Source organism: Haemaphysalis longicornis, unplaced genomic scaffold, assembly GCF_048455015.1.
Source record: "Haemaphysalis longicornis isolate Haplotype H1 unplaced genomic scaffold, Haemaphysalis longicornis Haplotype H1 scaffold_2, whole genome shotgun sequence".
Classification (NCBI taxonomy): Eukaryota; Metazoa; Arthropoda; class Arachnida; order Ixodida; family Ixodidae; genus Haemaphysalis; species Haemaphysalis longicornis.
In genome coordinates this window covers 126949836-126977697 of record NW_027526295.1, presented here as the reverse complement: position 1 = coordinate 126977697, position 27862 = coordinate 126949836, and the positions used below count along the sequence as shown (strand labels likewise).

The 27862-nt window shown below is 46.4% G+C and overlaps 1 protein-coding gene across 1 annotated transcript; it reads right to left on the bottom strand.

Annotated features, from left to right (window-relative positions):
- Positions 1-14613: 14613 nt before the first annotated feature.
- On the bottom strand, positions 14614-26978 carry LOC144168279 (carbohydrate sulfotransferase 4-like). Its single transcript, XM_077697292.1, has 3 exons — positions 26918-26978; positions 22719-23209; positions 14614-15251 (listed from the first exon to the last, which is right to left on the bottom strand). Exons 1-3 carry the CDS (start codon positions 26976-26978, stop codon positions 14748-14750), a joined length of 1056 nt encoding a protein of 351 aa, XP_077553418.1. The 3' UTR covers positions 14614-14747.
- Between the last annotated feature and the right edge of the window lie 884 nt (positions 26979-27862).

Here is a 27862-nt window from a genome sequence, read left to right as displayed (position 1 = left end):
GCGAGAAGATATCGAGACAAAAATATCCAAAAGACGCTTCCACATGCCTTCATACGAATGCTGGCTAGTGTCGAATATCCCTGGGCAACTAAATTTCCAGAGTTTGCACGTCTGCACCGCCATGTCAGCGGTACCGTTTTTTTCTATTATAGTTCGGCATCTCATCGGCATCGGAGTTGTTTGAAAATATGTTAAACGAAATATTCGAATATTTCCGATGGCATCCAAAGTGTTATATTCTAACACAGGACGGATTCAAAAAAGAAACTGATGAAGAAGTGAGGTCGCCCTAGATGTGGCAGGACGCACCGGGCTAACCTTTGAAGTAGCAGACAGCAAAATTGGCATTTATAAGATTAAGTTCTGAGTAGATGCCATCAGCAGCGAAAGCTTTGAGCTAAGCTACTCACTCGTACAATGTATGACCAACTGCCAGAGCCAAACGACAAGCATGCAGTGCGTTAGAGTCTTGGCGTGGTAAGCTGTTTAAGCATGTTTTCACCAGCTTTATTGCAGGAGACGCCGTTACTCCGAACTCTACTTAACAAGAAACTGACATTTGAGTGGGCGGTGTGCCATGGCAAAGAATGAAAGCAGCTATACCGATAGCGTGACCATCTAGCCCGTACTATCACTCTTCGATCGTAAACCAAAATATCGTGTGATGCTTTACAAATTTATTGGGTGCGGTGTAACTACAGTGTCACGGTAACACTTCGAAACCCATCGCGTCCGCTAATAAAGCAGTCACTTCGGCCTACAGAAATATTCGCAAACCAAAAAGGACGAAGTTGTATTTTCTAACGATGTACCACTTTCAAGCATTTCGTATATGATCGTAAAATCGTCGAACAGACTAACCACCTACCGTTACTTTCTATTTCCCTGAAAGCAATAGAAGACAATGCGAAAACGCTGAAACAATTCTGATAGCGATTGGCTCGCAATCAAATTTAATTTGTACCATAGAAGCGCCTTGCCTGGCTGGTTTGCTATTTCGAGCTTCCATCAGCTACGCCAAACAAAACATGTCTAAAGAATACCTTGAAGATCACGCCGTGAGTGTGGTTTTCTTTCGCATCACTCAAAAAATTCTAGTACGGTTGGCTACAGAAACAACGAAGAATAAATGCCGCAACAAGGTCCTAAAAGCAGTATCGAAAGGCGGAAGTGTAAATTGCCGGCTGACGACAGTTAAAGCGAAACTTTTGATATTATAAGACATAGTGTAAAAAGGCTGCAAAAGTTTGTAATTCACGGCAGCAAAAATTGCGAAATGGTAGAAAAAATGCGCCAGTGGCCTTTGACCATAAAGGAATGCCAGCCAAGGGTGACGAAAATGCCATCGTGCCAGGAATATAGGGCGACCTCTAAGAAATTTGTTACGATGTGCGGTGATGCAGAAACCTCGCATACTAAGTAAGCCACGTGAGACGCTGCAGAGGCACACAGCACCAGATAAAACGTATCACCGAGTTGGCCTCGACGCTTTTATTACAATGGCAACCCTTATTTATATAGATATGATGCATTCTGTGACTTCCCGAAAGTTGAAATAATCCAGGATACATCGCCGAGCACCATGCGTGAAGCTACTAACGCCATATTCGCAAGGTGCAGCAAACTCATACAGGAGTGCACAGACCCCCCTTCTCAAGAAAAAAAACTATTGCGCGACAATGCGGTTTTTTGCACATGAAACCCAGCCATCGCTAAACCAATTGAACGGCTTATCCAAAAACAGGGTTTATATGGTAAAGCTGACATAGAAAAAAACTGACCAAACTCATCATGATTTATTTATTGCTTTGGTTGTTTGTAGGACCACCTCACTGGAAGGAACTGCGTCACCAGCAGAGATTCTGCAGAGAAGGAAGTTACGAATGGTTCTATAAGACTTGCAAGTTTTTACCAAGCGAAAGCTTCCCCAAACACTGGAAGACAAGCAACAGTCGGGAACCACTACTACCGCTGAGCTACAATGACATGGTGGGAGGAAAACATAATTGGCTAGAGGTCGGTGGACTCACTAATGAGCCCGCTCACTTAGACTTATTTGGGCTCAAACTCACGCGTGAGTTTGAGTTTAAGTGATCATGAGGTTAGTGTGGTATCCTCAGTTTGAGCCCGAGTGAGCTTGAGAACGTCTGAGCACATGCGAGTTCTGAGTCTATTTTGAGTTCTGTGCCCAAATGTGTTCAGAATCCGTTTGAGTTCTGAGCTTGAATTGAGGTCTGATCCCGAGTGAGTTTTGAGTGTTGCGGTCGTTGTGAGTTTGTGTTTGGGGAAGCCTAGATGAGTTGTTGAGCAATGTACCTGTTTGAGCTTGAGTAAGAAGATACTCCAAAAATAAATTTGTGAGTGAGTTGAGCTCGTCGATCTTCACCGAGGTATACTAATGATAGTAGTTTTTATACAGTTCAGAATTGCGTATTGCGCGATGGCGCTGTGATTTGTTTTAAAGCAGTCCATTTAGCATATACAGGGAGAATGAGATTGAGCAGGGGTTGCCTCCCCAAAGACTGGGCATGTTGATTTCGTACGTCGTCAGTTACCGGTATTGCTTCACTTCGCGATTGTTACACATGTGTTTGCCCCAACTAAGAGGCAGCTATAGTAGTTGGCTGTTACGTTTTATGCGTTGTTATGGGCTCGAATTCGGTTTGCGGGCACGTGAGGCCGCATTTGTACTCCGCATTACTGGTTGGGGGGGGGGTTCAGATCTTCAAAAGTTTCTTGTAGAATTTTCTTGACGATCAGCACTTCCCCTTTACCCCGCTTTAGCGCCTAGGCGTGTGACTTGCAGTCGACTGGTGAGGTAATAAAAATTAATATCTTCTATTTCCTCCTAAAGAATCCTTTAAGAAGGTTGGAGAGGGTGGTGGGAAAGCACACAGTCGTGCGCACTTGCTTATTGACCCCCGCCTCTGCTAACAGTTTGATACGCTATGGGTCGAAGAGGAAGAGGTGTGTGCCGCAGCGGGTAAACGGTGGCGGCAGTGCCCTCCGTGGTTTCAAATGACTTGGCAACTCAAACGTCCTGGCGACGCTCAGTTAAACCGAATACTGGCCGCATCTTGATATAATCATGGTGAGTTATAGATTGGGTGAAAATGCAAATTGCTACGGCTAGGCCACGTAAACTACCAAATTAAAGGTCCTGATCAAGAGAATCAAGCGAGTAAATAAGAAAACTCCCACCTGCCCTCGCGGGAACCCCTGTGTAGATGCGATGCATAGGGGGTTCACATTGCAGCGTTGGACAGCGGAGGAACGGCGCTGGAACAATGGAGCGGAGCGGCGCAGGCACCGCGTTTTATAGCTTCGCATAACGGTGACGGGACGCGCCGGCGCCAGTGCATCTGCCGCGGCTATGACGCAACACAATCCAACACAATCCGCTTCAATCCAATCAAAGCCAAGCCAAGCCAAGCCAAGCCAAGCCAAGCCAATCCAATCGAATCCAATCCAATGCCCCTCGCGAGATAGTGTTCGCTATCGGAGAGGAGAGGGGGTGAGCGGCGGAGACCGCAGCTGGCGCGGCGAGGAGAATGGGGGAGAGGCGGACGCCGACGACGACAACGCCGGATGCAGGGACAAGGTGGGTGACTCAGATGCGCTGCATCTAAAATACTGTCCAGGTATTGTCATCAGATAATCACAGTGAGTGATAGTTTGGGTCAAAATGAAGCCACAAGGATGCGTGCAGGATGAAATTAAAGGTCGGCAGTTGGCGTCGTAGTGTTTCCTGGCGGATATAGAGATGATTGTAACGTCGAACTGTTGCAGGTGCAAGCTCCACCGCCCAATATGGCCCGAGGCGTCGTCCTTCGAGTTGGCGAGCCAAAACTGCGCATGGCGGTCTGCCACAACCTTGACTGGTCTGCCATACACGTATGGGTGAAATTTTGCAATGGCCCATATAATTGCGAGGCACTCTTTATCAGAGGCTGAGTAATTTTTCTTTTCCTTCGACAGACGAAAGCTGGCAAAGGCGATTATTGTTTTACAAACGCTTTTCTTTTCGACGAGGGCGGTACCCAGGTATATATCACTAGCGTCGGTGTGCATTTACGTTTAGGCGTTTTCGTCGAAATGCACCAGCACGAGCGGGTTTTGGAGGCGTTGTTGCAGCTCCCAGAACAATTTTTCTTGGGCGTTCTCCCACCTTAAAGGCGTGCTATCTTTCGTCAAACGCGTGAGTGGCTCTACAATGCGTGCGAAGTTTGCGACCAAGCGCCGGTGTATGCGCACAGTCCGAGAAATCTTCGTACGCTCTTCTTGTCTTTCGGCCTTGTGAAGGTCCCTATGGGTAAAATTTTCGCCTTGTCAAGAAGGACTCCCGCGGCATTGACGGCGTGTGCCAAGATTTTAAGCTCCTCGTACGCGAAGCGGAACTTTTCAGGCTTCAGCGTTAGCCCTGACGAGCGAATAGCCTCGAGTACAGACTCCAACCTTTCAAGGTGTTCGTTGAAAGTTCGGGCGAATACTACAACGTCATCGAGGTATACGAGACAGTTGTGGCACTTGAGGCCAGATACCGCGGTGTTCATGACTCTTTCAAGCGTTGCTGGTGCCGTGCACAGCCCGAACGGCATCAACGTCATCAAGTTCATTGAGGTTAAGAGGGTGGATACCTAGAGAAGGCAAGTGCAGCAGCGGGCGGTAGAAAGTTAGATGGGTAGATCAGATAAAGAAGTTTTCGGGGTAAATTGGTCACAGTTTGCACAGCACCGGGATAATTGGAGATTAATGGGAGAGGCATTTGCCCTGCAATGGGCGTAGACAGGTTGATGATGATGAAGAAGAAGAAGAAGATGATGATGATGATTCCCCTTCTATTTACCAGTAGCATGTATTTAGATTCATCTATGAGAAGAACTGCTCGTTAAAGAGGTGGTCGAGGGCGTAGTCGATTTGTGGCAGGGGGTACACGTCCTTTTCTGATGATTTTGTTCAGTCGCTGGTAGTCAACACAAAGCCTTAATGTGCTGTCTTTTTTCTTCACGAGTATGACCGGCGCAGCCTAGGTGCTTTTGAATGGCTGCATAATGTCGATGCTTAGTATGTCTTCCACTTGTGTCCGGAGGGCTTCCCGCTCGTGTGAACACACTGGGTACAGTCACTGTCTGGTAAGAAGGCTCTATCTTCGGTTATAATTCGGTGCTTCGCTAGAGGTATCTGACGGAATTTTGAGTTAGACAAAAAACGCTCGCTGTAGCGACGCAGCCAAGCCTATAATATCTTCCGTTATCCTTGTGGTAGCGCTGGATTCACGTCGAAGGAATGCGGATGCTTGAAGACATCCTCGTGTGCGTGTTCAAAGTGGCGACCGCGATCTCGTGTGTGCGTTCAAAGTGGCGACCGCGATCACGTCACTTGCTTCTTGCGTTCGTTCAAGGAAAGCAATTGCACTGCCCTTGCTTAACTACTGGTACTCGTCGATGAAATTAGTGACCAAAATGTGGGATTGGCGTTGCTTAAAGCACGCAATGCCTCTTGCGATAGAGACACCGTTGCCGAGAAGCAACCTATGGTCACTCTCTATGATAGCGACGACACTAGGAGCAGCATCCTCACAGTAGATGGCAATCATCAAGCTTGTGCGGATTGGCAGGGTGATATGATCTTGGTGATCCTTTCAGCGGCACGGTGTTCGTTGTTCGGTTCGGGCGTCATTAGGTGAGCGGAAGAACGAATTATCGACTTGGTCTGTGGATCAATGATTGCGCTGTTGCTCCTCAAGAAGTCAATTCCAATTACGTTGCGGCAGCAGTTAGGCAAAATCAAGAATGCGGCAGGGTACGCGGTGTGATCTTTGGTGACGCGTGATGTGCACGTTCCACTTGGCGTAACGATATGGGCACCTGCTGTGCGTATGTGCGGACCGTCTCATGCGGTCGTAGCTTTCTTCAGCATAGACGGAAATGATCCGTTCATTATTGAGTAGCCGCCAGCCGTGTTTATGAGGGCGACTACACCAAAGCCGTCGATGGGAAACTCGACGTCGGACGCTGCCTTCCTTGAGTTCTGGGTGCGTCAGGGCGTCGTACCTCGCTTGTCCCTGTTGACGCTCGGTAACTAACTATGCGTCGCTGTTGTCGTCACCTTCTCACCAGCAGGCCGGATCATCTCAGGTATGCGTCACACCGTGTAACTGTCGTCGCGTTCGGGAGTCACGTCAGGGTTCGATCCTGTCTTCGGGCTGAGGGCGTGTCGTGAATAACGGTGTTCGGTGCCTTGCGCGATTGGAGGGTTTTCGTTTTTCCGCCGTTGTGCAAGCTTACCTCCAGAAGTTGCTGCTTTTTATTTCCCCCGCGAAGGCTGGGGAACCTTCCACGTGCGAAATGAGCATTCGGCGGCTGGTATGGGTAAAGCGACGGCGAACGGTTGAAATGGGATGGGCCACGGCTGGTCTGAAATAGATACTCGGCGTTCTCACGTGATCGCTGATCGGGAAGAGGGCGAGGTGCGTCGACGCAGAAACAGAGCAGTCCGAGCCTCTTGTATGTGCAGCGACAATAGATGTGGTCGGCCTCTCCGCGATGAGAGCAAAGGAGATTATTACTGCGAGTTGTCCACACGTTGGTCTTCGTCGGCGTCTCGAATTGAGCTACAGGGGTCGGGCTGGCGACAGTGGACGGCAGTACGGCGGGGCCTCTTTACGACGAGTTGTAGCAGGGCAGGTTCGACGAACAGCTGCGGAGTAGGTCATAGCTTGTGGCTCGCGGGGTGCTTCGGGTGGCGTAGATGTCCCCAGTAACTTTTGAGCCTCTTATCGGAAGACGGCAGTCAGGGAAGCGATTTGAGGTTGCGGTGTCGTTGGAAAAATTTTCCGAACCTCCTCCCTGACAATTGCGCAGATTGTCTCGAGGAATGTAATAAAGATTATAGCCTCGGTAGCGATCGTCTGTGAAGCTAGCGCATTGATGGGGCAGTTGTACTGCCTCGTACGAATTTCCAGCGTCTTTTTCAATGTGGCAGCCTCAGTGTCCGTGGCTATATCTCCCCTATTCACGCCAGAAATCTTCGTACCCCTTAAAAGAGTCCGAGTTGCACGGTTTTTATTAGGATGAATACTTTAAACAAGCTTTATTTGCACACTCATTTTCTTACTCTGTGTAATTGAAGTTGCAATAGGTTTTAAATTTTCCTTGTTGCCACTTTGCGAGAAACAAATGCAGTTCGGCATGACCCGACTCACAAAAAAGCCAATAAAATGTTTATTGGTGAAAATAATACGTGTGTTTATTGATTTCGACGACAATACGCTCGACCAGAACTCTGCGTTTTACTTGATGGAAATCTCATCTCAATAAAAACTAAACAACTTTGCCTTCATTCGAAACATCACAGCACTGTGTGTAAGATGCCTGTTAAAAAGAGAATTAAATCAACTTCATCTTATCAGTCGTAGGCTACAGAGAACACTTGCTTCCAAAACATTTTTATTGCCTGATTAGACGATGTTTTGATTAAGCTAGCCCAGTTTGGTAACCCAGTTTACCAAGTTCGTTCCTCTGAAGAGAGCGCTTAAAATGTTCGACTACGAGCAACGTCTGGGTAAAAGCTACAGTTACTCTGGCGTTTCACACTGGTTCAATAAATATTTTATATTAGTCTCATATAATACCCCGTGAACCCCAGCATGCTAACACAGATTTACAAGAAACCATCAAGGAAGCATCATTCACACGGAAGAGTACAAGAGTAATAAGCATTACCCTTGACCTTTTTTAAACATCGATTAGACACTTTTTCTATGTTGATATTACTACATACCTTAGCAGCAGATGTTTGAACCTATTTTAAGCACGCCGACCAAGCAGCATTCACAGCTTTCACCTTAGAAAATACATTTGTCACAAGTAATATATGTTTCAGGCATTTGAACAAGAACTTTACTCACCAACCCTTGGCCATTCAACATTTTCCATTCAAAATAGATCCAGTGGGCAGACTTTTACGAGGAAACAAGTAAAACAAGTTCTGTGCGTTATGTGCTGATAATAAAACTTCCATATGACAAAAGTGTGAACAATAACAGGAGCATCGTTAGCATCGTTAATGCCGAAGTGTTTGTTACATACCCGAGGGTGAAACATAAAACAATACACAACTCACTAATTATTGCACATTAACTATTCGCAGAAACTGCGTTGAGATCGTGGCTAGATGTTAAACTACCTTCAATTGCCTTTTCAGAGCGGTTAAATGAGTCTACGCGTTCGAAGTAAATGCAGGGTGGGTATATGGACACGGCGACCGTTCGGGGAACGGAGGTAGAAAATACAAAACTGCATGGCTAACCACGAAAGCTCAGCACAAGTAAACTAGCTGCCTTTAAAAGATCTGATGCCATTTAAAATTGAGCAGATGGGATGGAAATGGCAAGAACAACGGGCAAACTAACATCAAATTACGCACTCTGAAACAGCAACTGCGAAGGTACTGGTCAAAACAAGCAACTATATCAGTGAAGGTATCCTTCCGTGGATTATGAGTCGCGGGGACACAGAACATATTCACATATTCTCACCGGATCCCGTCAGCTAGCCGCTGCTAATGCTAATCAGCATCAGCAGACAACTATTCGTTCTTCGTGTAATATTATATTCTACATCTCACTATACAGAAACCATGCAACATTTTAGGAACTATACAAACATCACATGTTTCTTCATCCGGAACACTTAGTAGCGTATAAACCAAAGAAGACACCTAGCGTGTTCAATAAATAAAAAGGCTGCGCGGTGGCTTTTTCTCAAACATGCGAGCATCACCGCTTTGTTAAAGCATAGACTCAATCCTAAAGTGTGTTTATTTCGCGGTATGTATTTATACCATTACAAGGTGGCGTTTGCAACAACTTCGTGTTAGTTTGCTTGTGATATTCATCAACATCCACCAATACGTTTTCCTACTTTCCAGCACACAACTACCGTATAAACCGGAATATAGGTCAATTTTTTTTCCAAAAAAATCCGCACAAAAGTCACCCCTCGTCTTATATAGCGGTCATTGGCAGAAAGTAAATCGTTGTCTGGCAACAATGTGCAAGCGCAGTCCGTCGCCATCGCCATTCGTGTCGGACTGCTCTCTCGCAATATCAGGCTTTTATTTGATTTCGCTTTTCTCTAGTTTTTCGTCTTTTACTCGTTTATTGTGCCTGCGTGCGTACATTTCTGTACGTCTCTTTTCCGAGATGAGTGGCGGCAGTTGATGCCAGTTCACCGCGGCGTTTAAGCTGACAGCGATTGAGTCACCGAGCAGAATGGGAATATGGCGGCGCAACGCCAGTTAGGCGTTTCGGAGAAAAGTGTGCGGTACTGGCGGAGCCAGAAAGCTAAGCTGTGCGCGTGCAACCCCCGAAACTGATCGTTCCGTGGACGACAAGCGGTCCACCCCGAGTTGGAGAACAAAGTGGCGGACTTCGTCCGGGAACTTCGCTCACGATCGCTCCGGACGCCATGCGCGGACCGGCTCCGCGAACTGTACAATGAATGGATAGCCGGCGACAACAAAAAGACCTATACGGGCCGGTTGCGACCATGTCAAGGAGGGTGTCCTCCTCTTGGCAGTCGCTGCCCGACAACATGGTTACACGAGCGTTCAGGAAGTGTTTCATCAGCAACGCGCCTAATGGCATGGAAGATGACTGCGAAGCAGTCATCCGTGAACGACTCTGAGAGCTCAGGCGAGTGACTTCGGGAGGCATAGTGAGTGGCAGTGACGTACGGGAGTCGAAAATAAATAAAGACATTGTGACTGCGCTTCTGTGCCGAATTATTTTTTTTTGTGAACTTTTCCCACCTCAGGGTAGGGGGTCGACTTATATTCCCACTCGACCTATAACCCGGTTTATACGGTAGGTCCATGTATTTACCACTTTTTTTGCAGATTTTCTTGCGCCATAGCACCCACTCCCACTGCTCCTAATTATCATCGCCGCTATCTATAACCAGCCATAGAAAAAGAGAGAGTGAGAGAGAGAGAGAGAAAAAAAGCTTCTGTAAAAGTTAGGCATGTTACCCCTCCGAAATTTACATGGGGTTTTAAATGTGCACTCAAACGGCAAAGGAAACGATTAACGTGAGTAGAGAATAGGGACCATATATACCTTAGAATACAGAGGAATACTGTGATAAACCACAATAAGAAATCGCTATACAAAACATTGTCCAACCCGGAGATAGAGACGCATCCTGGAATATGCACATTTATTTACCGCATTCTACGAGCAAAACCGGCGCCCGAGAAAGCGTAGAATTTCAGCTATCACGGAGGCCTCAAGAAAAAATACAAAGTATATGTCTAAGAATAAAACGCAGAAGAATACACGCAAGTAGAAGTGAAGACGTGTGCTTTTTTTGGCATTGTAGTCTCAGTCATGTTAAACCAACTCGATCAAACTTTAACCCTCAGGTTCGGAAATTAGTTCCGCCTTATTATTGGCCAAGTTTAAAAAGGGACAAAATAGGTCCCTTTTCCCTGAATCCACACAACCTTTTTCCAGCGCTTTCCCGTGTTCACTATTGTATTCACTAATGGGAGCTATTACACGTTCACTAAGAAAAATTATGCCTTTATTACACCTCATTAAAAAAGACGTAATAAATATCCGCAACAAAACAACACGCTGGACACAATGCTGATTCCACTCAGCCTTGCCTATTAGCGCATGACGTTAAAATGCAAGTTTGGTTCATTCCAAAAGACCCCATTGCAAACCATGAGGCCAAATAATTACCTTATAATTAATAAGACAGCACTGCGAGTAGCGTGGCTGGCTCAGACAGTGTGTTGTGACGCCTAAAATAGAAAGAGCGTGTGTGTGCCGCGACTGCCTCGATAATCGGGAAACGGCGCAACGGGAATTGTTTCTAACGCGTGGGCGCTTTCCACAGCAGCTGCCGTAGGCAGACACTGACGTACGTTCGGCTGCTCGCAGCTTTGGCGCCATCTGTTGACAGCACTTTCCTAATTCATCGCTGTGCTTTTAGCGGCAGTTACGTTCTACACGTAACCGCAGGTGTACCATCGGTGAATGCGTCACGTCAGCGATATCGGGAGCACGATGGCGTTTAAAACTTTTGAGGGCGGGCACTCAAGTGTGCTGACGTGGTCGATTGCGAAGGAGTGGCGTTCTATAGGGAGGCGCACGTTTTATATTCACATCCAGCTTCCGACACAACCGCCACGTTAATTTTTTTTGCCAATATATCCTAGCCTATTGTACTTCATTCAGAAATCTCATTGATTTTATTTCTGCCGTAATCCTTCTTAGTTCCTATTCTATCTTAATCAATATAGATCTACCATATTTCCGGCTGAATTCTCTCATCGATGGCTACTATCAAGCACAAATAACTTTAAATATTTTGGTTAAGGTATGAGACCAATTGCTGGGCAATTTTAAAAATAGATAAACAATGCACATTTTTGGTCAACATCATAAAGCACGCTTTTTTAGGCACATGGGATCGTTATCAATGATGTCCTATTTTTGTTTAGATTTTTTTAATTGTAATAAAGGTGGATCTCACGCCAGCACTCATAACTCTGATTTAGCTTTATGAAAACACATGTGCACAATTCCTGATGCTGGTATAGGGGATGCTTTAGCCTGTGCAATACACCAAAAGTAATGAGAGCAGATGAATCCTCGAAGCATAGTGATGAAATGACCAATAAACTGAACGTTTCAATTGGGTGTTCCTTGGTGTAAAACTTTGCCATATCAAACGTTGTGGGGAGAATTTATTTCTTGAAGTTTCTTGCACACCCATTAATGTGAGAAACCAATGCGCGCAGTTTCACTAAAACATCATTTATAGGAATCAATGAATGAATGAAACTTTATTGACACAAGGATGGCGACTCGGCCTATGTGGGGGCTGGTGGGGAGGGTGGTGTCAGTTCGGGAAAACTTTACATTCTCAGATGAACGCCAGTAGCGAGAGCGAAGTCCCACAAGGAGGCAAACACCTGCTTGGCTGTGGCTGCGGCTGGGTAGAGCCAGTCCGTCAAACACGTAACGCTGCTGTGTTTGCAAGACGTGCGCTCCGCGTGCAGACCCGGACACGTCCAAAGGAGATATTCAATGGTCGGTGTGGCTCCTAAAGAGCACGTGACACACGTGGGTGGTGTCACGGCCGGCAGAGGTGAATTGCTTGCGGTAGCGCCGGGGAGAACGGGTGGCCGCCCTTTTTTTGGTAAGAACGCCACTTGAAAATGATGTCCTCTGTAAGCGCCGCCCTTGCACGAGCCTTGTGGATCAGAACCTGAAGGCCACGTGGCAGTCCTGTATGTAACGGGTAGTCATTGGCAGGGATGTGGCTGCGGAGTCGAGCTCTAGCACATCGCTGGTAGCAAACACATTTATAGGAAAATAATTTTAATTGTTCGTCTGTGGAAAAATTAAGAAAAATTAGGCACTGAGAAAATCAACAAAAATTATTTCAGGCACGAGCTGCGCTTACTTAGTAAGATGATCAGGAGAGGCAAAACTCTCCGCATTTCTAACTACTTCCTTTTTGGGGCTTGCTCCTGTCTGATTTGGTAGTGTGGCACTTTGCCTTTGTTTCTAGCTCGCTTTTAGTAGTCGTTTTTGGTATTTGGTTTTTTGTTTTGTGAGTCTTTGCATTCCAAACGTCCGTGCACTTTGGCTGTCAGTAAGAAAAAGTAAGCGACAGGGTGTAAGCCCATCCACCAAACAATCAGAAGGTCCTTTGACCCGCGCACAAGGGATCCAGAACGTAAACGACACATGCGAAACATCGCGCATCTGCCTGATGAGATGTTAATTGATGAAGTGTAAAAAACACTATTAGGACATTATTACATTTTTGTACTTGACGCGAGTGTTAAATAACAAGCTCGGAACTCCAAACCAAGGCATTTTTTTGTTACACACAAAAGTGGCAGTTTTAGTTTCGGTTTTGTAGATTCTTGTTGGGTGTACATGTTTATGTATCTTTTGAAAGAAACTGCGTAGGCAGAGAATTTTTTCGGCAAAATGATGCTGAGTAAGTTGTACATTAAACAAAGGGGAAAACAAAAAAATGACACTTAGAAAAAAGTTTGCGATTTTTACTTGGCCTCACCCCTTAAAAGAGAAAATACAACTTTGTTTAGTTTGAAAGAACTAGGATTCAGTACCTCGCTCAGCTCCATTACAGCCACAAAAGATGTTTTTTTAACGAAAAAAAGCAAGAAGTATTTAGAACTTTCAAATTTTGCGCCACAGTGATGTGTTATGAGCAAGAATGACGTCATAAAGGCCAACAATTAAACATAATTTTCTGTGCGTTAACTGCACGTTAGCATTCAAGTGATGTGGTCAGATGGAACTAGATGCCCCATTACACACGTCCAGTCATGTATCGTGGCGACAGGACATTTAGGCGGCCGCCAATCGCACAAACAAGGTTCTGTGACGTTATTGAAAAATTGCGGGAAATTGGCTAAGTGGTCGCGATTGCTTCACACATTTTCTTTATTATCTCCGTTATTTGTTCGAAGATTGCGATGATATTGGTATCAATGTTATGGAGACTAAGCGGTGTTTCTAATAAACCCAACTTGTATTTTGTCTTCATGGCTCCTTAGACATTCATCTTTTGCTTTTACGGGTGGGATGCTTTGCCCGCTTCTCACAACAGTTGTGTTTTTGTACCGTTCGTGACAGCCTGGGGGTCATTCAAGGTCTTTTTTAGATAAGATATCGGACGCTAGTGCGTCAATAATGATGTGCTCCTCCTTCTTCATGTAATGTTTTGAACTCTGATTTCTTCATGCTTCCACCCTTCAATCTCCGCTGCACTTGGCAATCGCTGTCTTTCAACCTACCTGTGTCATCGCATCATCCGCCCGGTTAACGCCACGGAGACGCCACCCCTGAACGCGCGAACAAAAGCGTAAGAGCTAGCTCACAAATCGTCCATAACATTATACGTCTTACTAATAATGACGAGTCTTCCCTGCGCTACCGTAACGGCCCAATTCTGTTTTGTTGTGTTCTGTTCTGTCTGTCTGTCTGTCTGTCTGTCTGTCTGTCTGTCTGTCTGTCTGTCTGTCTGTCACTCGTTTCGGTCGCAGGCTGAACTTAAAAATTAATTGTGCGTGATGTACATAGAAACGGGGCCATTTGAAAGTGCTTTAATTGCTGGTGTAGTGGTGTAAATATTATTTGGCGCAAACGATTTAGAATGCTCATTTGAAGCAAAATTTAAATGCATAACGGAGAGAACACGCGGGAATTTTCATTAGACGTTGGGTTAGCTAATATCATTGCAAAATATACAACAATATATGACGTAGAAAGACGAGGGTAAACCACGCACACAAATAACAACTAGAGCTTGTCTTGTGCCTGTGAAAACAAAATAAAAATAAAAAATGACGTGGCCCCCACAGATAACGCGCGAGTGGTAAAAAGGCTGGAAATTTGAATTGCATGGAACAATTCTGTATGAATGTTCACCGTTGCAGCGGAAGGAGAGGAGATTAGTAACGCGACCGAAAGCGAACAGCGCAAACGCTTTGCTACATCTGCAGTGAACCAAGTAAGTAGACTGAAATTATTTAACGTAGCTAATTTGTAAGGGCACTTTAAAAACATCCCTGAGAAAACGCAGGGATGGGGCAAATTTTCTGCCATCTTGCATTCTTGAGTTCTGCCGTTTTTTTATTTATCTTTGTTTCTTTTCTTTTGGTCGTTTTTTTTGTATTCTTGTATTCCCATTTCATGAGTGTTCTTGCAAAAACGTGTAACCCAACCTCTGCAGAGTATCGTTGCATACTTTCTGTATAGAAGCAATGGTCTGCTTAGGCAACTTTGCCTTCCATATTTCTGGGACCGTAGTACTGTTTCTCCTTGTAGAGTGCGCATCTTTCATATCCTTAGCTGTGGCCTTGGTGTGACCATTGAGATATTCTGACACAGATTGACCGTGGCTTAAACCAAGTTTTTGATACAGCCTCAAAGTCTCATTGACAGGATCAACGGCGAGGTCTTCAAAGCGGAGCCGGTGGGTGCGACTGGAACCGATTTCTTGCTTCAGTTCCTCAAAGGCGTCGAGATCAGAGCTTAGCTGTTCACAAAGAACTTCGGCGCTATCACACTCCTTGTTATCTGTACACCAACGCAGACCTCGCCTCGAAGCATATATGGCACGGGGGTCTCGCACCAGGTGCACGATATGAATGCGGTTCCTAAGATTCGGTTGTCGTTTTATCCAGCTGCTGACCTGCAAGGACAAAAGAACCTTTTACAACCACTTCTAACGTAGTGTTGCGTCAGAGGGTACAATGAGCAATAAAGACCGCACGTTGTAACTGCTAGAACATATAATCTTGCTCTGTAACCATAACCTGCATGAGCGGTTCCATAGCCTCCGTATATATCAGGGCTAAGCCGATGCACTAAGACAAAAATGCGGCTGTTTGAAATCTGTACTGGAGGAAAACACAATTGAAAATTTCCAAATATCATGAAAATAGTTGCGCAATGTCTTCTCACAAAAAAGGTATATATTGATTCCTGAGTGCGACGTATGGTAGCAAAGTTAACGTTCAAATTCAAGCTGGTGCGAAAACGTTTCAGATTGGTGTGTGGTATTCTTGGATAAAATAACACCGTATTTTGATTGAAATAGACGACGAGACTCTCATTCGGCTTCTTACATTGCAAGTAACGGAAGTTACGCAACGGTACGTGCAGCGACGAACGCGATACCATTACATCTGCCAGACTGATTTGCCTACTCTCTCTAAACTATTCACCTCCGCTCTATCGGAGCCTGTAACAATCCTGTACTACGTTTCTCCAATTCGTTTCTGCATTTCCCATTGCGGCATGATTCTCAAAACTACGAGGACACTTGGAGTTCGTAAACCTATCGTACGCGAAACTGAGCTGACCGCCAGTGTTTCCTAGTCCCATCTGTTAACGCTCATAATCATTGCTTGTGTCCGCTGCTTTGCCAGCTGACCCCTCGAATACAAGATCGTTGTGAACACAAAACGTTTTAGTGAAAGCCTTTATCTGAATTGCTGTAGGGCGTCTTGCGTCTTGCCACACTTCTGGTGTTTCGTCGGGTGAACGTTTGCCGTGTCAAGCCATGCCCATAACCCGCACCATACCAATCACAGCTCCATTCCCGAAAGGGCGTAGGGTTGTGAGTTGCCACCGAGGTCGCTGACATTGCTGCAAATTGTAGTTACGTCATTGAAAGAGTCGCAGGAGAGCAAGCCGTAGTTGGAGGTGGTACGGCATCTTAAAAGTTCCAAACGTGGTCTTTACCGTCCTGACGTAGTCAAGACAGGGCACCTAAATAACGAACACATCGCCACCTATTGGGACTCCTCTCCCGTACAGCCACGCCACCTTTTTATCTGTATTGCTCATTGAGACGCCTTAAATAAAAGCTCGGCTGCCATGTGCACTTAGGAAACTTCACGCCAACAGTTGCGGACCTTCTGCCGCTGTGTCGTCGCAGAGACGGGGTCTTCTACTTCTGTGTAAATAAAAAGGCGAATCTATTACAGTAATCTCTCATTATAACGAAATGGCTTTACTCGAAATATCCCTTTATTCGAAATATATTCTAGTCCTAACCGAAACACATGCATTTTAGGCCGCATTACTAGAAGTGCATGAAGAGCTTAACCCACTTAGAGTGAAGTCGTGAGCGGAGTCAAGGCCGAGCGGCGGCGATCCGGCGGCCACCCAGCGGCGATTCAGGCTGCCAAGATGGCGGGTCAACGCAGGCTGGTCTTTCCCCGGAGCTTTTCTCCAGCCGGTCATGCTCGATTCATGCCAACCGACTTTAGACAAACGTTACGAATGCGTGGTAGGGTCATTGAATTCAGTTTCTATACATTGGTCGATGGCGTGGATGCGACGCTACGCGAACACCGACACTATAACTGTACAATAGCTGTGTCGCCGACAACGGGGCGCCGAGAAACTCTTGTTTTGCAAACTTCACTGCTGCACACCTCGGAGGAAAAATGCTCAGAGGTTATGCAAAGCTACTAGTGCAAAACAGGGCAGTTTTTATGATTGCGCTGCGTACCCCGCATGAGCGGGTAATGGTTTTTTGAGCGCGACAAACACTACCTCAGACTCGAGCCAAGGAATTTGCGGCGCAAACTCGCGTAGCGTTCCGTGACACCCCCCCCCCCCTGTAAATCGGCCACACCCACTGCCACTTTTATGGGCGGCGACCATGCACTCATGCAATGTTTGTTCAAATTGGAGAAGGGGTTGCCCGTGCCCGGCAAGAACTCGAAACATCCAAACCTCACCGCCTTTTTTGCACCTGAATAAAGCTTTGCTTCACTAAATACATTGTGTTTTGATTCCTTGCAGTTGTGTTGCAATTAAAGCTCAACTAGTTTATCTTTTTTTGAGTGGTCGCTTATATCAAAATACTGCTTATAACGAACTTTCTCGCCGTCCCACTGACTTCGTTATAACCAGGGATTACTGAATTTCTGCTAGTGGGCACAATCGAACCAAATGCGTGGCTTTCATGACTACGAACAGGATGACGTCTTTCTGGTTAAGGCGGAAAGCGTCAGTTCTTTTGCACAGTTTTTAGTTCAATCGTATTCTTAAATTTGATGAAATGGCCTCCCCGTTAATCACGATGTGTGCGCCGTGAGGTGCCGTAACCAGAACGCCACACCGAGTGCGCGCTTCGGCGTGACTTCGGTTCTGCGTGAGCAGAACCAGCTGGCAGATAACCAGACCGCGCCACTTATGGAGGAAGACTGGATAATTTTCGCCCTAAAACTCCTTCAGAACATCAGTATGTTACGGCTGCTTTGTTGGTAGAGTCAGTTTGTGGAGCAGCTTCTCCTATTTAAGGAGCAAACATTTGGATTAGTTATGCATCCCGCGTACAAAGAATAAGCACTAATTGAAGAATATTTCAACGAAAAATAAACCACAGGCACAAAGACAATGTCAGCCATCCTTCATCTCGCGAGTGGTCCACACCACTTATGTTGGTGGAGTAGAAGGATGTCTTGGTGCACTTCTGCGTGTAATAAGTTCATAAAGCGTGGCTTTTAATTAAGGAACGTTTTAACCAACCACATCGCATTATATGCGCTCGACTGGACTTGCATTTGAGTATTTTCGAAGCTTGGACGTGAGCCCGGTTATTGGGAAATCTTTGAGCGTGAAGGTAAAAGAAACGAGAGCGTTCACCACGCCCACTGCCCTGCAGAATTATTATGGCGCCTTTCAGACTTTTAAATACGCCGGTAATATAGGAAGAGTTAATGCTACACAGCGAATGAGAAAGATATATAAACTTCAAAATGGGATTCGGCTTCAGAAAACGGGACGTTTTCGTTCATGCAACCTGAGTCAAAATCGAAGTTTAAACTCCAAATTGGTTTAACTGTGTCTCAATGGCCCAATTGAATGCACGTTAGCTCCATAATGCGAGAGACCTAGCTTTTGATTCCAACCACGGGAAACTTTTTTTTATTTTTTGAAGTGCTCGATGTGCTTTCGCCTATTATTATCATTGTTTTGTAAACCCCGTCGAGTAAATTTGACTTTCCTGCAGTCCGTATTTACGAGCACGACCTACGCCATCAGTGAGGTGTAGAAAGCTTCGCTTTAAGAAATAAATAAAGCTAAAGCGTCTTGTTGAAATGTTAGAAGGCTTGCCTGCGCTGTGAAACGCCTGCTCTGCGAGGAAATGCTGTTCGTCAGGCGAGATCGTTGGTCTGTTCGGCCCCGTCGTTAGCCAAGAGGGAGTGTAGCCCAATGATAGCCATATTTCAACTGTTATAAATTTTGCCACCACACTGGAATCAAATGACCTCCGGTATTGTCTGCGCCTGTTCTCTTGTTTTCACTGTTTTATTCATGACTTCGCTACTCCTGCTTCTTCTCTTTACAGGTCTTCCGTATCACGCCTGGGCCAGCTAAGTACAACTTCTGAACTACTACGCCGCGTAGTAGTTCAGAAGTGGCACTTAGCTGGCCATAGGTGGCCACTGGACGTTCCAATGGCCGCCTATCATTATCCCCACGGTTTTCTCGTACACTAGCCTTACGCCCGGATTAAGCAGAGTAGTGGCCATCCTCGATCATTCCTGAATTCCGGAAATAGGAACTGTACGATTACCGAGCAGGAGCGCAACAGATACTCTGCTCTATACAGCTGTAGTTTAGGCGAACATGGCTCCTAACCCAATTACGTGCACCTACACCACGAGGGAAAAGTGGCCATCCACCCAAGCAGAGGTCCTCGCAGGGCGGCATTCTCTGCTGCAGCCAGCTGTACTTTGACTTATTTGGTCGACATATTTACATTGACTTATCCGCTACTGTCTGAGAGCTCTGAAAAACGTTCACGTCTAACGGACCTGTGTTTTAAAATCAGGGTATAGTGGACATTTCACATTTCATGGCGTACACGCAACAGCCACCCTGTAATGCAGGCTGCAGAGGCTGGTACGAACCACGTGCAAACGCAATATCCCGCTCCACTGGCACACTCCTCAGCCGCTATTCGCCTCACCAGTGGGAAAGAACGTCTTCGGCGCACCGTGCCCGCACTCCTACGTCAGCGTGGTACCAATCTCCCTGGCGTGTTGTCCTGCTTAGATGAGGTCCTCTTCATACGCGTTCCCTTGGGGATGGCCGTCACGCAGACTCTGACGAGGACCTTGCCGCCGCCATGACTCGAGGAGCCCCTTCTACCTCGCTCCTGCTGAGCAGACCACAGGACAGCATCTGGTGCGAAGCTGCCCTGCCCTGCAAATACTACCCCTCGTGCACCTCGCCTCCTACAGCCCGCGCACCGGCGTCCCCTGGACTTCGCCTCGTGGACACAGGGTCCACATCACGGCCCACTTGTTGGGTTTCCCCGTGAATTCAGAATCTATAGGTTTAGATAGTTCTTTATGCTGATTGCCAAACTTCCGCAAAAAATGAAAAAAAATTACACCATCTTCCCGTGGGGAACCCTGATGAGGATGCGAAGCATCGTTGCGGTTCCGTGTGGTTCCATTGTGTTGCCGTTATGTTGAGTGATCTGGTTTTTACTAGCGCCAGAGGGAATTCCGCGTCCGGGTCCATACCGGTGGCAAAGGCACGCAAGTGCTGTTGTGTTACGGTGAGTAGGCGGTGGTTCTCGAGGCGCCGAAACTCGTCCATCATGTTCTTGTCGATGTTGTCTCTGTGGTAGAATCGGTAGTCTTCGTCAGCTTTGGTGAGGTAAAGGTTGTTGACATTGGTGCACCGGCTGAGAGCAATGTCCACGCCCTCCTCTTCGCAGCTTTGTCTTCTCGTTCTTGTTCTTCTTCGGCGGTTCCCCTACGGGAAGATGACGACGGTGGTTGAACACGAACCTATCTCGTAATGGATTCTTTGGTTGGCCAATCCCTAGGGGCATCCTGCCACAATCAGCATCAGAGGCGCTGCGGACGGGGCTGGTTGAGCGGCAAGGCGCGTGGCTCTTCCCGCCACAGCTTTCCCACGGGAAATTCAGCATCCCCCTCTAAAGTCTTCAGTTCGTCGTTTCCGTTGACGTTCAGCTTCGTGTGCCTTCGTTGTATCAGTACCTTCTTGACGTAGTTTGAATGAGTCAAGGAAATAAGGCGCGTTCGTAGCACTTGCTCCTGTCCGGGATTTGTAGCGTAATGGGAAGAGCACCGCGTACCTCCCGTTGCGGCCAGAGAGTCGTGGGATCGAAACCGGGCGCCGCTATTTCTTTTTTTATAGTGTAGTATCGCGGAGCTGTGGGTGTAAGGAGGAGAGTTGCGCATGCGCAGTGAGCGTGTGGACGGCGCCGCCATCAACGACGGAGGACCAGGCGAGCCTAAGAAATGCTCCACATTTAAAAAAAACGGCTTGCGGACATTGTTCCTGGGCTGTTCTGAAGTTCTCTTTAAAAAGTATACCGCAGTAACTTCAATGTTATGACCAAGGAGCACATTCCGTGCTGGTTGTGCTTCTGAATAAGCAAACTCAACGGTTTGGGCGCGGTTTCTTTAATTTCAGCCAGATGACTAGATGGTGACGTGTATGTCTGGCAAAGCACATCTGACGCAAACATCCCATCTCCCTGCCTACCGCCCTCACTTTATCACCTTGCGTTGTTCATCTCTAGCTTGATTTTCTGGTAGAGCTGGACTTCATCAGATTTTATACCAGCGGGTGTACGCATACTCTCGCCCTATTATGCTATCTCTGTTTGCCACTGCGCTAAGCAGCAACTCCGGCTTAGGTCGGTAAATTAGGCTTGTTCTCTCTTTCCCCTACCACTTACCCAGGCTATTTCAGCGGCGCAAAGGACAGGACCCAGCGCCCGAACTCATCCGGAGCGTGGAATCTGATGGGCAGCTCATTACACTTAATACACGCGCTCACATCAAATGCCGAAAACAAGCATCTGCACACCCGCTTGTGTTCAGTATGCGTACCGTCGTTCGTGGTTGAACTGTGCGGTGAAGATGAGATATGTCGTTCTGCACTAGGTACAAGCCCCAAACTGCCAGTACAATGCAGAACACTACTTTAAAAAGAAAGTTAATACGCTGCAGGCTGCTCCTAAACCATTCCAAAGGTACCAAACCGCCTTTATTTATAATAAGGATGCGTATAGTTGAGTGAAGAGTACATTTCGCAATAAAAATTTAGGGGTTCTGGAGGAACATAGCATTTCTGGTGTTCAAACCATGGCTGTTGGCTCTAAGATCTGCAATCCAACCGGCGAATCACAGATGTCGAACGAGGGAGCTTTATAAGTAGTTCAATACAACGGAAGGAGCATTCCAAGCAAACTTTTATACGGTGCCGGCAGCGTGCAGGCACCTATCCGGGAAGGGAATGTAGCGTCGGAGACGATAAGAACGCTTGGCTGGTGCACTCTCGTACACACACCTAATTGATGCCCGCGCTCGCAAGCAATATAAAGATCGCGCCCACTTTGTTTGTTTCATATCTGCGAAAAACTAATTTTTTTCAACCGAGAAACGTGATGCTTCAGTGAGAATTACGCAATATTATAGTGTATAAAACCCGCTCAGTTGAAGATTAGTTCTGCATTTTTGTTGCAAATTGTGGTTGACAAATTTTAGCCCACAGTTGTATAAAGAAAATACTACAAGAGGCGGATATTTTCATTACTGATTGATTGATTGATTGTGGGGTTTAATGCGCCTACGCAACGCAGGCGATGAGGCGCGCCGTAGTGGAGGGCTCCGGATTAATTTTGACCACCAGGGGATCTTTATCGTGCGCTGAAATCTCGTACACACGGGCGTTTATGCTTTTTGCCTCCATCAGAAAAGCGGCCGCCGCGGCCGGGAATCGAACCCGCGACCGCGTGCTCAGCAGCGCAACGCCTTAGCCACTGAGCCATCGCGGCAAGTTATTTTCATTACTAATATTCCGAAATAAATAAATACACAACACACAGAATCTTTCGTTACACTTATTACACGGTGACTCAGGCTTGTAGCAATTCACTATTGTTAGTGCAGGAATTATAATAAATCTCTGCCCAGAAATTCGTTCCATCTGAGTACATTACCAGATGATGACGCGGCATTTCACAACTGTTTTATATAACTTTATACTACTGAAATGTTCAAAGACTAATAATATCGCCAGGTGTAGAGTAAATGTTCCACTTAATTAGTGATGGGCCGAAGTTTATAAAAAAAATAGTTAACCACACCTGACTGATGTGAAGTCGTGTGAACTTGAACACTTGTGCCTTGGCCCTTGCGCAGAGTGAGGCGACATGGTGTGGAGAGAAACAGGCTTCACTGGTTCCGCAGAGGTCCCAAAGAAAACGATTGTATTGAAAGTATTTGGGTTTCTCCTGAAACCACATCATGTAGAGTGGAACGTTCTCCATCTGGCACATTGCCAGCGCGTCGAGTAAACGAAACGCATACCGTTCCCTGCTACGGCGCAAACGGCCGCTCACGGTGAACATCATGAGGGGTTCAAAATGAAAGAACGTCTTTGGCCCAGCCGACAGGAGCTCTCCAGTGAATGTCGAACCCGATCTGTAGTAGGAAACAACCAGAACGATGTTCACTTCAGCAAATGGCACGACAGGATATGTCTCTATAGCAGCTTGGAACGCAGTTGGGAGTGGTTCATCTCGGAAGTTGTCGGACTGTCGAGCAGCTCTGGTTTCACTTTTGTTGGTATGGCCTTCTGTTTCGTATATCCATGGCGAAACATGAAAAAGAAGAATTTCACAGTAAATAAAGGGACTATTTCGAAGTTAAAAAAACACCTAATAATCAGTCTCCAACCGCATGGCGACTATCACTGTTCCACAGTTGGTGGCCGCCTTTACTTACCGGTTCCGTTGCTTCCACTGATTTCCGCAGTCGTCGACCCGCCAAACGTAGTGCTGAAACCGGAAGTACAAAGAGTGCACAATACGTAGCCAACAAGCACTCCGGCTCCTATACTTAGAAAACAACTTTGCTTCGCTACGAAGAACCTGGGAGGAGAACATTCTATTTTAGTTTTATACCCTAGTGACAGGGCGGAAGTAACCACAGTTAATTTTAACTGTGGTTCATAATTTTAACCGCAGTTATCACGAACTGCGGTTTTGGCTGTTACACGCGAAACTCGGTGTGTGGTGACCGCGGTCACTAGGTTGTGAGCGTAACAAAAATAAATTCGCACACTTTTAATTCATGATAAAAAACAAAACAGAATCAGTGTAGACAAAAGGAAATATCGTTAAAACAGTCGCTTCAGACCCAAACATAACACATTCGCACGCGGCGAGATTTAGGAGAAGGGCTTCCCCAACAAGTCGAAACCGGCTTGGTTTTCTCGGGTCTGCTCGGTGTTAGGGATTCGCCGCGAAGCGGCCGAGCAGTGCAAATTCAATTCCACATCGCTGCGTTCAATGTCTCTTTTTTGACATTTCTGCACCTGCGAATCGGATGCCAACCTCACAAGTCTGGACAGATTGTGAGATGGAGAAGGGACTCCAGACCCGCACCACAAAAGTATCGCAGGTATAAAGGAAGAATATAGAGTAGATAAAGAAGAGAAGAAAATTAAGGAATGATATAGTGGGTAAAAAACAAGTCTGGACAATAACCTCGCGGGAACCAGCGCAGTGAGTTTTCCCACCACTCGAGTGATTTTCACGTTTGAGAGAAGAGATTTTCTACCGGCCACGCCGCGGCTCGGGGAAGCCTAAAACCTAGAGTTAGGCGACCACCGCTGGTCCCCGAGGGGTCGGCCTGCTGCTCACCGCTGCGCAAGTGCGCATGCCCTGCACGTGCACTCACCACTGCACCGGCCACGTGCTGCTCGGCGCCCAGCGTCTTTTTGTCAGCGCGCCGCTCCTACCTTCCTGCTATGGCCGAAGCCAGCGAACCCAACGCTGCTGCTAACGCTCATGTACCCTGCCTTTCCACCAGATGGAGTTCGTAGTTGAGGGCGAGGACAGCGACCCCCAAGTTCTAGAAGAGCCTGGCAGCAGCTAGTCGCACGTTTCTAGATGCGGTGATGCTACCACAGATGTTCAGTCTCTTCTGCGCGATAGGTAAACGTGTTGTAGACAAAAAATGCGCGGAAATTGAACTCGTCCATTTCTCACGATACACTGAAGCCACAACTGAGCAGGTACCATCCAGAGCGAGTTGCTTCAATGGTTTAAAGCAAGGACAAAGTAGAGGTGCCATCAGCAGCAATTGGAACACAGCGGCTGTGACCGGAATATATCGGAGCGCCGTATTGCTGCAGCCGCGGGAAACGAAAGCGCCATAACACGCATACGCGCCTGCCGACGGTGGTAGCATATCTATTTATCTCACAGTTCTTTTAACCTGGCTTCGAGCATTGTTCGCGGCATACTGGTCTAGGTGACAGCGCTGATAGCAGATACGCAACTGGCAGCGTCCCTGGCACATCTACAGGCACACTTGTTTCAGTTTCTGTTAAATATATTCTAGCCAAATATATTTTTGGGTGTACTAGTTACGAGAGGACAATTAATGTTGTTGGTAAACGTTGCAAATATCATTCTGATATATGGTCAATGCTAGTTTATTTTTACGGCGCGAGGCAAAAGTGGGAGAAACGTCAAGTGACGCCACGACCAAACCACCCAACGTGTTACTTTACGCGCTTCTAAGTTGCTTCTGTACGTTGCATGCAGCGACGTCAACTTGAGGCTTCATTCCATAAACCAGATGAGGGATAGGTTCTAGAGATTTAGTCGTGAGATCAGTGGAAGCCGTGGCTGCAGACCGCGCCACCGGCCTGTTCCTGCCACGTCCTTCAGCTAGCTACAGCGCACACCGTCATTGTTCTTAATAACTTTGGTGCTTGGCTAAGTTAGCCTTCCATATGCCTTAATTCCCACCCCAACCAACGAAGACGACAGAAAGAACGCGACACAGAGGCGTTGTGTGCGGTGCTATGCGGAGACACACAGCGCTTGTGTGTATAGTCCTCTTACTCGTATTTTTGTTGCGCTTTTAATTTACCTCTGATGATGGGATAAACTCCATCACCTTCTCTCGAATACATCTATGACTATCATTATGGATTCAAGCCACGGAAGTCTGCTCGCCACCATGGCACGTTGTGCAACCATTGTAGTAGTTACAATAAAAAATAGGCATGTTAGATCCTGAAAAGTGACGTGTCACATGAGTGCACCTAGGTAATAGAATCGACCATCAGAGCTGCTCATCATTCGCAGCGAATCACGGGCGGTATATTATTTCGTATTCCGAAAATGTTATTCCCGAACGATTTACAAAGGAAGCCGAATTCTTTGCCTCAACGGTGGGCCCCAAAGAGCAGCATTACACTGGCTACTACTGGCTCTGTATGATATCATATAATATACTTCGTAGTATTTCTCAAAATTTGGCAGATATTGTATACTGTGTAGTAGTTTTCTCAATTTGGCAAGGGGTATCTTAGCGACAGGGTGTGTTATTTATTGGGCTAAAATATAGCTTAATAAAAACGACGCGGAAATCACCATGTGTATGATGAAGACTGTTTTGTTGCTTCATAGATTACTCTAACAAAAATGACAACTGAGGCCGAACTGCCTTACGTCAACATAGCCGTGGAAACCTTTCATCCACCGCGCACAACGTGGCATTATTTTAGGCATTCAAATCACTGTTTTCTTAAGTCATAATTACAAAAACGCACTCATCTTGGACATTTCGCGCAAGGTAAAATTGCTAGAAAGAAGCATTATTAGCTTTCTCGGCTATGGCTTGTTCTTCAGCCCGTTTAATCCTTAGTATTTTATAAACGTTTGTTTCCGTTCACTTGTGCAACACGGCATTACCCCGAGCAATGTTGGAACGCATTTTAACCTAAGTTCACCCCCAATGCAAAAGGATAAAAGCTGATTTTGTGCTGCATGATTAGTTCGCCTTGGAAGCTAAAAGGTATGTTTCATCAAACCGTTAGCATTACGTTAAAAAGCCATCATGTCAAGCTAACCTTACATTTGAGGAACCAGTTAACGCAAGTACCACACCGTTACAACGAAGCGTGAGACCCCACAAGCAGCCATCAACACACGTATAACCGAACCCACTTTTCTTTTAACGCTTTGTTGTTGTAATAGCCGTTGAATTTGTCGCCAATGCTGCTACGTCCTTTTATGATAAGGTTTGAATATGCAAATGTTTTAGCTTTGGATCTTAGCCTGACATATAGTGGAGTCATGAAGCCTATGTGCTTTAAAGGCTTCGCTTATTGCGATTAGTTTAACAGAGAGCAACCTATGAGTGGCTAGGTATAGTCATATAGCTACTTGCCATTAATATGGCCTCCCTCCGAAACATTTCCCGTGCGCTCTTTTTTTCTTGCTTGGCGGTGGTCTTGCTTCGTTCCCATTAAAAAAGGCATTACCTTCTGAAAGAACATGCGACGTGTCATTCTCAAACAGCTGCATTGGCGGGCATATCTTCATCGATATGTTGCGAGCTGTGTACGAGCACAAAAATGCTCGGCCTGGACGTCTTGACCGCTCATTTTGTTTGCGCAGTTTTGTACACGTCATTGGAAGGAAGTCTTCTTAGCCGTGCCAAAGGTCACAAAGGAAACGTATTAGGCGCCAAAACTCAGCGGTTCTTTCAAGCGCTGCAAAGTGACGGTGAACGTTTCCCGGCCTCTTCACTTCAAGCTTGGTAGGCCTAATTCGTATGGCAGGTCACTTATGCCTAGGACCAGCAAGAGTTAAGCTGAACGGGCATGGAAATCTGAAATACATTGGCTGCCCAAAATCTAATTGTTTATAACCGCAGGTCAAATGTGGTTGTAGACAAAACGGGGAAAACATTGACTTTGCTCAATTGAAATAGCTCATTGCGTTTCAGATTGTCTGGTGAAGCGTGTGGCGGTATTACTTCTTAGGACTAACCATCAAAGTTAGCCCAAAATGCAATATGTTGATAACCTTGTGGCAACGGAGCAGGACTAGTGTGTATTTAATTTACGTGAAGAGTTCCCTTTGAAGCGCTAGAGCATATGCGTCCAAGGCATCTGCTCTGATTGCGTAACGTGGCTTATGCTTTTTATGCAGATGGTTTACCCACGAAGCTCTATCGTGCAGCCAGCGTTTTGACGTGCTTAGCCCAGTATGGTTCGTTAAAGTATTTTTTTGTGATATGTACCGTGTTAAAAAATTTTATCTGGTTCCTTTCCTGGTCCTAGCAAGGCTCGTCAAAAGCTGGCTGCTCTACGTGAGGGCCTAGCACGCAGGGGCCTACCCAGTTCAAAGTTACCTGCGGTCAGTGCTTGGCGTTGCCCCGTTGACGGTGCTCCGCCCCCGCCGCTGCCGCCACTCCTGCCTAC